General features: G+C 48.4%; 1 protein-coding gene across 3 annotated transcripts in view; it reads right to left on the reverse strand.

Annotated features, from left to right (window-relative positions):
• Positions 1 to 9,532, reverse strand: part of DUSP29 (dual specificity phosphatase 29) — a 35,447-nt gene extending 25,915 nt beyond the window's left edge. Inside the window, exons 1-2 of one of the 3 annotated variants that reach the window (XM_040485467.1) lie at positions 9,359 to 9,417; positions 756 to 1,142 (exon numbers count right to left, since the gene is read on the reverse strand). Coding sequence is in view for 1 of the 3 variants with exons in the window: in XM_040485465.1 (XP_040341399.1) it covers positions 9,359 to 9,522 (164 nt within the window). In the remaining 2 variants the exon portion in view is untranslated. Of the gene's footprint in view, positions 1 to 755; positions 1,143 to 9,358 lie in introns of all 3 variants that reach the window. The other 2 variants (XM_040485465.1, XM_040485466.1) reach the window with 2 other exon arrangements.
• Between the last annotated feature and the right edge of the window lie 942 nt (positions 9,533 to 10,474).

Here is a 10,474-nt window from a genome sequence, read left to right on the forward strand (position 1 = left end):
CTTCTCATTGAAGTAGAGGCCATATCTTTAGCCCAGAATAAGGTGCAGGGCTGGGAGGAGGGAAGAGCTGGATGACCTTACCTGGAGATTCCCTGCCCTGGGTTGATTTCTCCAGGCCCAGTGTCTGACATGTAGTGAATGAATGGAGGGAGTGAATGAATGACTGAAGGGTGGATGAATGAGGGATTGCGAGGCCTGTGCTAGGGACTCAGCCAGAGCTGATGAGGCAGGACTGAGCCTTTTATCCAATGGAGGAGGGACAAAGGTGAGCAAAGTGCACAATGCAGGACGGATAGTCTCCTGTGGTTGCTTAGGCCCAAACTCTGCTCTAGGGCCTGACTGCTGGTGTTTCCAGTCACAAAGGGAGGAGTTGTTTTCAGGGATGGCCAGAAACTTCTGCTGCAGGAAACAGCCCACAAAACCCTGTCTGCCACTAAGGAGGCCTCAGAAGAGGTGATTTTAGGGTGATGCTGGAGTAAACTGCATTCTGAAACCTCTGCCTGCCTCCTTTGATCACTGAAGCTGACCTCACCCTTGCTGAGGCTGTTGCTCCTTCATTACACTGTGGAAGGAGCCATCCCCAACCCCATCTCCGTGCTGAAAGCCTCGGCTGGATTTCCAGACAGAAGAGGAAGTGGTGCGGTCTACCCAGAGCAGCTTGGCACGCAGAGGGAGCTCTGGGATCCATTATCCTCCAGTGTGCAGATTTGATGGGGGAAGAGAACAAAGCGCAGAACAGTCCAGAAACCACAGACCTGTAATCTTTCCAAATCCTGAAGGCGGCTTGTGTGCATCCCTCTCTGCATGGCTCCCAAATTTCTGAATCTCAGAGAAGCCGAGAGCGTCTGTTTCCCAGACCACAGCCAAAATGGAAGGGGAAGACAAATCTGTTCTGTTTGGTTTCCATAGATTCGACCCAGAGATTAACTGCCAAGGTCTTGATGACACACACAATATCAATCAAGGGCTAAATGTCATAATGAGAACTGGGCAGGTTGTCAAGAGAGGCCTCCAGGTTTCTGTTACAGCTTCATATTTAAAGGTTCGGTCCCAGGAAACCAAATGCCAACTTGAAGGCTACTCGGCGTATGTATGGCATCAGCCTGTCTCCTCCTCAAAGGATAGCAGACTCAGGCTCCTTCCTGGAGGGGCCAGGAAGGTAACATAGAGGGGAGGTAGGGTGCATGTTAAAGAATAAAACGAACAAAAAAACCCTAACAGTTGGCCTCAGGTAGGAGACAACAGGGAATGGTAGGGACTGTGGTAGTATAGAAAACAAATGCTCCCCTGAAGGGTGTGGCTGCTTGCCCTTCCCTGTGGGAATGTAAGCCAGATTGTCTGATATTTTCATAAGAAGTCAGAAAGCCAGAATTTTGTGAGAAATCCGCTGGTTTTTAAATGTAGGCAGCTGAAGGAGATGCTGTCCTTGCCCTGTTCCATTCCTCAGCTCAGATTGCTGGGGTAGAAGTGGGCAGTTCCCTCCTACACAAAAGGCATCCTCCCTCAAGCCCCTGTATTTCCTTGCTCGAGGGTATTTTCTGGTCTTTGTGCTGGTCGGGCCTAAAATAAGAGGAGTTACCCTCAGAAAGTTATTTGCAAATGAGGGGCAGGAGTTGGTGGAGGAGTACCCCAGCTTCAGCACCACCACTCCCCCGCCCTTGCTCAGTGGGATCTCAGTGGGAAGTCCGTTCTCCACGGTCTCCTGGAGGCTCCGCCCTGTGCTCCAGCCCCAGTTGCCCTGATTGGTGACCTCACGCAAGTCGCAAGTCCCGTGCTGGCTCTCTTCCCTCAGACTTGCTTCACTCTGCGCCACACTCCTGGAGCACCTTGCAAATAAACAACTTGAACCCAAACCCTCGTCTCAGGGTCAGCTGTTGAGGGAAACTAACCTAAGATACTTACTGCTAATTTTAAAACATTTGAAGATACTTTGATGACAGAGAATTAAGGGGCCAAGTGATACTTGACCACTAAGGCCTAGAGTGGCATTTCTCTCTGTGAAATGGTGGCCCTGACTTTCAGGTACTATTTCCAGGAATAATTAACACAGGGACCCCTTTTTAATTCTGACTCCGTTTCAGAATTTTCAATGGTACAGCTTAAAGTTTGGTTAAAGATTTCCCCTGCCCAATGAGGGAAGGCTTTGAATGAATTCAAAACTATAATTGCAACACCATGATTTGACTTTATGTAAAAACAAAACAAAACACCTTATATAGTTTTGTTTTGTTTTTTAAACTAGAAGAAAAACATCAAAATGTCAATGCTGTGAGCAAGTGGCAGGACTCAGGGAGATTTTTTTTCTGTTTTCTATTTTGGGAGTCTTTGAATAAATAATCATATTTTATAATAAATAACCATGTCTATATTTTTAAACTATGCTGACCAAACAGAACAGCTGGGCAGGAAGCTGCCTGTGACTTCTAATTTGTGATTTCCACTCTATCTTACTTGCTCCCAGGACCTGGCTCTTTCCTGGGGCCCCTCTCCCTCCCTGTCCCTCTCTCCCTGTATTCACTGGCTTGAGGCCCTTCTCTGTTCTCACAGCTCCAACAATTACTCAGGACTCTCAGATCTACATAATTCATGTTCCCTAAGCTTCACTTTCTTCTTTGATAACATGGAGTTATAGGGGCGCCTGAGTGGCTCAGTCCATTAAGTGACTGACTCTTGGTTTCAGCTGAGCTCATGATCTCATGGTTTGTGAGATTGAGCCCCGTGTCAGGCTCTGTGCTGACAGCGTGTAGCCTGCTTGGGATTCTCTCCCACCCTGTCTCTCTCTGCCCCTCTCCCTGCTCCTCAGAGCATGCTCTCGCTCTCAAAATAAATACACATTTTGGGGCGCCTGGGTGGCTCAGTTGGTTAAGCGTCCGACTTCAGCTCAGGTCATGATCTCACGGTCCGTGAGTTCGAGCCCCGCGTCGGGCTCTGGGCTGATGGCTCAGAGCCTGGAGCCTGCTTCCCATTCCGTGTCTCCCTCTCTCTCTGCCCCTCCCCCATTCATGCTCTGTCTCTCTCTGTCTCAAAAATAAATCAACTTTAAAAAATAAATAAATAAATACACATTTAAAAAAACGGAGCTGTAACAAGAAGAGAAAGATGGTTTTAAAAACAAACAAAAGGGGCACCTGGGTGGCTCAGTCTGTTGAGCATCTGACTTCAGCTCAGGTCATGATCTCACGGTTCATGAGTTCGAGCCCCACATTGGGCTCTGTGCCGACAGCTCAGAGCCTGGAACCTGCTTCATATTCTGGGTATCCCTCTCTCTCTCTCTGCCCCTCCCCTGCTCACTGTTTCTGTCTCTCAAAAATAAATAAACATTTAAAAAAACAAGCAAACAAACAAAAAACCTAACCTAAACTCTTTCTAAGGTGGAGGATGGGAGAAGCCAGGTAGAGAGATTCATTACTTATTTCAGTGGGAAAATGAAATCTCTGTGTAGACCCCTATGCCTACAAAGACTGGCCAGATAACCGTGGAATATGAGTCACAGAACAGGCCTCCTGCTCAACAAAAATTACCATTTGAGGACCCTTTGGATGAGAAAAAGTTAAGTCCCGAAGCATGATTGGGAAGATGGTGATGCCAAACAAAGAGAGCTAAATTGTTCTGTACAGGGGGGAGGGGGGGTTCTGAGCCTCCTAGAACATTCCAGAAGAGGTGAGGGGCCCTGCTGGTGGGAAGGGCGGGAGGGTCACAGGCAGCCATGTGTGTAGTGTCCAGGGCGTACAGTTCTGGGGAGAGCAAGGATTCCCAGGGCTTCACTGGGCAGTGCCCTAAAGCCATGTCAGCCCTCTTTTTTGTCACCCTAAACCTTGAAACTGTTAGATGCAACAGCAGCTGTGTTGGTGGTGGTTTTGAGAAATCAAAGGGAAAGAGGCTTGAGCAGGTAGAGAGAAGAGACCAGAAGTATGTTCAGTGTTCACCAAAATAATTAACACTGGTTATATACTTATTTTAGGATGATGAAATTATATGTGATTTTTCTTCTTCTTCTTTTTTCTTTTAAGAAACAATCTATCCTAAAATTTCTGTGTTGAACATGTATTGCTTGAGTATATGAAGGGATGGGGGAAGTCTGTGCAAGTTCTATTTTAGGATTGTTCTGGACAAAGGAGATGCTCACCCTAACCTGTGGATTAGGCACAGGAAGGTGACCTTCAGGACAAGGCCTAGCCAGGTGTTCCTTACATCTTGCATGGCACCGAGTGCCCTCCCCAGGAGTCAGTGTGAGCTCCCCAAAGGCAGAGCCGTGTCCTGCTTGAGGCCTCTGGTAGCAGAGTAGGTGATGTCAGAAAATCATTCTAATCCCTCAGTGCTTCCTGAGAAACCAGGGGAGAATTAAGTTTTGTGTGTCCTGAAGCTTACACAATTTGTATAAGAAAAGGAAAACCAGGGTGCCTGGGTGGCTCAGTTGGTTGAGTGTCCAACTTCAGCTCAGGTCATGATCTTGCAGTTTGTGAGTTCAAGCCTGCATCGGGCTCTGTGCTGACAGCTCAGAGCCTGGAGCCTGCTTCAGATTTTGTTGCCCTGTCTCTCTGTCCCTCCCTGACTTGCTCTCTGTCTTTCGCTCTCTAAAAACAAATAAACATTTAGAAAAGAAAAGAAAAAAGAAAAGAAAAGAGAAAAGAAAAAGGAAAACCAAAGGGCATGTGGGTGGCTCAGTGGGTTAAGCATCTGACTTCAGCTCAGGTCATGATTTCACAGTTCATGAGTTCAGACCCCGCATCAGGTGGGCACAAAGCCACACTTCTGGTCAAACACAAGTCCCGCTTCAGGTGAGCCCCACTTCTCTCTCTCTTTCTCTCTCTTCTCACTTGTGCCCTCTCCCCCCCACCAAAAAATAGAAAAGGAAAACCAAATAGGTGTAGGGCTTGGAAGAGGGCTATGTAAGTGTGGGGTTCTGAAGCTTTGGGGTAAATCTATCTCTGAAACTTCCTTCCCCTCTGACTGCGGACAGACCTCAGGTGAAGAGGGCAGCACCCTTTCCTTGTCCCATGGCGTCAGAGGCAGCATCCTTGACTTGCCTTACCTAGTCTCGGTTTAGTCTGAGTCAGCCAACATTAGCTCTGGTGGGTCAAAAATGAGCATGAGTGGCTTTGTTTTCTTTTTGACTTCACCTCATCCGTTAGACCTGGCCCTGCCCTCCACCTCCAGGCTTTCCTCACACATCCCTCTGTTATGCACCAGGTATTGGCTGGCCCAGAGAGGTCTCTGCCTTCTAGAGGCTTTTGGCCTAATGGAGCAATTTATAAACTAATCTTCAGACAGTCTCCTCTCCCTTTGAAGTCATTCTGTATCTGTGCATGTGTGTACATTGCGTATTTACCTTCCTGATGCACTGGGATCATGGGGGAAAGTTAGTCTGTATTTAAATACATGCACACCACACTTCTTCCATGACACCACCCAAGTGGGGCTTGGAATGTGCCTTGAAAGAAGAGGGAGAGTAAAAATGTTACTGTGGTTGGATAAATTTCTCTATTAGGAGAGTGATACCTTCTGCTGAGGTATGTGAAGGGATGGAATTTGGCAGCGGTGTATGTATATAAATAAACATTTTTAATTTACTGCAAGTCAGTGCTTGTCTTTATGCATCTTAAATCTATAAAAATGATCCCAACTAGAAAATAAAAGTTGTGGATTTTAAAAAAATTAAAACCTGGACGTGAAAACCCAGGAATTTTTTGTTGCCTATAATTTAATTCTTAACATATCTGACACAATCCAAGTTTAACAGATTTTTTTTTTCTTTTGGATTCTGGCAAGTATGTTAACAGGAGGCAATTATGTGAATTAATATAAAGTCCTTTTATTAAAAAAACAGAAATGCTTTCATTTAAAGAGGTAATTTAATATTCCTTCTGTGATGGTGTTGATGTCATAACTTGTTTGATTAACTCTTCAAATGGTTTCAAAGCGCTTCAGGGTGGTAATTTATGAACTCCTAATTCATTTCCCCAATCTTGGTTTGGCAGAGTTGAGCCTCCCGGAAACCATGAGGAGGCTGGACACCCATACTCTACTTCCTTTTCAGACACGGGAGCAGGCTGGGATGGACTACCTCTGCAGCCTGGCCCCTGGTGAGGAAGAGGAGGCTCTAGTACAAGGACAAGAGACCATGGCGTTGTTGTTCCTGACTCCTAAGCGGCTCAGCTTTTTGCCTCCTCTGAAGACGTGTGGAAATACTGTAGGCAGTTTCACAGCTCGTGAATTCAGGAATAGATGGCCTTTTAGACCACAACTTACAAAAACTATCTCCCACTGTGCATCACCTCAGAACATGAGGCTTCTTTGAGGCCAGAAAAGACGAGGTGGGGTGGACTACGGAAGTGTGGCCCTCACCATGGGCCCGCCACCTTTTCATTTCCCCATCTAGGCCACTATTACTCGCTAGGCCTGTCTCTGAGTACTGTACAGAGGAGGCTCTGGGCCTTGGGAAGGTTTTTGGCCAAGTACTCACATTTGGAGCTGCCATGAAAGTTCACTGAGAAATCAAGGCCTGGCAGGACCCAGGGAAATGATCATACAGTTATTACTTTTATTTGTTTTTATATGTTTTAATGTTTATTTCTTTATTTTGAGAGAGTGAGAGGAAGCGAGCACAAGAGGGGAAGGGGCAGAGAGAGGGAGAGAGAGAATCCCAAGCAGGGTCCGTGCTGATCAGTAAAGACCGCAAGATCATGACCTGAGCTGAAATCAAGAGTTGGACACTTAACGACTGAGCCACCCAGGTGCCCCATTGTTACTTTTATTGTGTGCCCAGTGATAATCTGCTCTCAAAACCTCCTAGACAGAGAATGACTGTCCTTACTTTACAGATGAGCAAAATGAGGGTCAGAGATTAGTAACATGACACCAGGTGGTAAGATTTGGGCTCCACCCAGGCAGCCACGTATCCCAACCCATGTCAGTAGACAGTCATTATATTCTTGGCCACAAAGTTTACACTCCTGAGGGTGGGCTTGGGCCTTTCAGTTTTGTGCTGCCAGAGTGTGTGCGTCCCAGAGTGTGTGCAGTTGTGGAGACAGCTCTCTCTGGCCTTGGAGTCTCAATACCTGGGCTTCAGCTTCCTCATCTGAGGATAGGGATAGTATCCACCTAACTGGTTCCTGGATTAAATGAGATGATATAACTCTTTGGCACATTGACACGGGCCCAGAAAATGTTCCACGAAAGGGGACAAGGAAGCAGTGGGGAGGCTGGATAGAGAATTCCCAACTGTGTTGGAAGCTAAGTTCTGAGCCAAAAGTAGGGACTATGGGTAGAACAGTTTGGCCAGGGCCAAGCATCTTTGTGGTGTTGTTATGGCAGATGGGATGGGGCATAAATAAGCCTGAACATTTTCCTATGGGTGATGGGGCTCATTTGCTTGTGTGCAAAGTATAAGAAGGCTTTGGGGAGGAGGAGAAAGGACTCTCTCCATCTTGTTGATGTCTGGTGGCCGTGCCAGATTGCTATGAGACTTGACCTCCTATTTACTGTGGACTTGGTGGACCCACTTCCAGTGATCAAGGGTCACTGGAAGCAAAAATTCAAACACCGTCTGCTCTGGAGGCAGACTGCAAAGGACAAATGGAGCTGTGACCCCTGGCCCCACTATCTGGAGTGGCTGTTCCCTGGGGACCAGACCCAGGTTGGAGTTCAGGCATCAAGGGAAGCGGGAGAGTGAGATGTCACCCCTGCTCCCACCCCACCAAGGGGCCCCAGAGCACAGTGCCTGTGCCATCAGACTCTAAGATACACTGGATTCTGGCCTTGACTACTGTCTTGGATGTAGGACGTGGGCAAACCACTTCACTTCTTTGTGTCTCAGCTTCCTTGTCTGAAAATGGAGATGATGAGGTACCTCCCTCATAGGGCTGTTGCAGTTCCGTGGAGTAAGTGAGTTAATACTTATAAGAAAAGCTTTTGGAACCATGCCTGACACATCAGCACCAGGAAACATTCAGATTCACAAGGGTTGTGCAGAGCCAACCTCTGGCTCTATGGAGGGCAGGCTGCCCCCTCCCCAAGTGGACTCAGCCTGGCCTCAGCAGGGTTACAGGAAATGCTAACAGCCAAGCCTCCAGCCTCAGTGCCCCTGCTCTGCTCCTCACCCCTTGTGGGATAGACAGTAGCCACAGGAACCCCACCCTCAGAGAGGACTCAGAGTCCCCTCCAACGCAATCCATCCTAGGACAGAAATGTTCCCAGTGAGGGCTTCCAGCTTATCACATGGTGGAGAACCGTTGCCTCCCTTGTCACCCTCCACACACATTTGCCCCCTAAAGAGGCCCCTAAGTCTTCAGACTCTCTCCCACATCCCAATCCCCAACCCCAGGCCCAAGGCTCATTTCTCTGTACAAGACTCAGCTCAGAAGCCCTTCAACTGTTGTTTATAAATGTCCCTTGGAGGGACCAAAGTGATTTTCTCATAAATAGAACAAGGAGGGGCTACAAGCCATAGGTCAGGGCAACTGAACAAATACCAAGTACCAGGGACACTCCGGTGCTGGGGCCATAAGTGAGGAGGCCTCTCTAAATATGCACCTCATGCCCCCTCCCTTCTGACTTGGTAGCTTTTTCCCTTGAACATTTTCAGGCTTCCCTGAACAGTCAGAGCTCGCAATCCCCACAACTCTCAGGTTCCAGGCTCACAAGGAGCGGCTGGGCCACAGGAAAAGGGCACCAGAGTCTACGAGGTGAACCCTGCTCTGAGACACAGTATGACTTCCCACCTTCTTATCTACACACGCTGCCGTCTTGGTCAAGTGACTCTGTCCCTCCGTGACCCAATCTCCCCACCTTTACCAGGGCGGTCATCCCCATCCTTATCCTCCCACCAGGACTGGGAAAAGCTTTAAAAATGGCCACTCACTCTTTCCAAATGATGCTTAGCATTATCCAGAACACAGAAAGAATTGTCACCCCTGGGATTTTGAGTGCCGTGTTTGTAATTTGTGCTGTCCTGCACATGATGTGAGTCACTACAGTGTTTCTATCACCCCTCCTGCTGAGATTTTTTTCCCCTCCACTAGCTAAGTGGACAAATGTAGAACTTTGCTGGAAACGATACGTGATACAATCCATCCAGTGCCTCACAAGGGCCCAATGAGCTTTAACCCACCCCATTATCCTTTAGAAATGGTCACTGAACTAGAAGCTCAGATTTAGAGGGAGGGAAGTGGAGAAAATTCCATGGAGTCCCTAGAGAAAGATGGGGCAACAAGAAGCCTATCATACTAAAAGAATGTCAGCTCTTCTCTGCCACTCTAGAAACAGAGTAGAAAGGGGTCTTCTAAGCCCCACACCCAGACCCCCAAAGAACACTTGACTGGACCCAAGAGGAGTCAGCCTCCCCACCAAAGGTCCTTACCTGTGTGCGCTGGGGCCTGGCCGGGTCAGGAGGTGCTGGTGTGTGGGGTGTGTGGCAGCTGCACACCCGGCCACCTCGACTGGCATCCAAGAGCCTATTTTTAGGGTCAGATCTGCTGACGCTGACCTTGCGTGCTGCTCAGTCTGAGAAGAGACCCGTGGCATCTGTTTGCAAAATGATGTGCCAGTGTGACCTGAAACCCTTGACTTTGGGAGACCTGTACCTGGAGCCCACACGCTTGTCCCTGGCCCAGCCACAGAGGCAGGACACATGGCTGTCCAGGGCGGGGACAGACAGGGGGATTTCCCAGCTTTGTGTTCTTGGGATGGACGAGGCCAGGTGTCTGTGGGGCCCTGCCCTGGACTCTGTTCCAGAACGACTGGAACAGGGGAGGTTTGCCAGCTAATGTGGAGCCTGTGGGAAGGTTGGGAGCACCCAGACTGGAGACGGACTCTCCACTGCCATTTTTTCCAGGAGTTTGGGCAGCCATCTCTGGGGGGGTCGATGGAATAGATGCTGCAGTATGGGTGGGTTGTGATCAGTGAAATACAGCAGATAGAGACTCTGTAAGCTTGGGTTCATTTGCATTGTGTCATTTCATGTGAGACCTCCAACGAGTGTCCAACCCTTCTGGGCTTCAGTGGGGAAAATAATCATAATGCTGTCCTCTTGTGGTTATGAGGATTAAGTGAGATGAAGTATGGAAAATACTTAGCACAGTGCCTGGTACGTGGTAAATACTTTTAAACATTTTTTTTTTCAACGTTTACTTATTTTTGGGACAGAGAGAGACAGAGCATGAACGGGGGAGGGGTAGAGAGAGAGGGAGACACAGAATCGGAAACAGGCTCCAGGCTCTGAGCCATCAGCCCAGAGCCCGACGCGGGGCTCGAACTCACAGACCGCGAGATCGTGACCTGGCTGAAGTCGGACGCTTAACCGACTGCGCCACCCAGGCGCCCCCGTGGTAAATACTTTTAAAATGCTAGATGATAGGGGGCGCCTGCATGGCTTAGTCAGTTAAGCATCTAATTCTTGGTTTGGGCTCAGGTCATGATCTCACGGTTCATGGATTTAAGCCCCACATCAGGCTCTGCGCTGATGGCGAGGAACTGC

Source organism: Herpailurus yagouaroundi, unplaced genomic scaffold (assembly GCF_014898765.1).
Source record: "Herpailurus yagouaroundi ecotype Mexico unplaced genomic scaffold, PumYag 163, whole genome shotgun sequence".
In the NCBI taxonomy this organism is placed as follows: domain Eukaryota; kingdom Metazoa; phylum Chordata; class Mammalia; order Carnivora; family Felidae; genus Herpailurus; species Herpailurus yagouaroundi.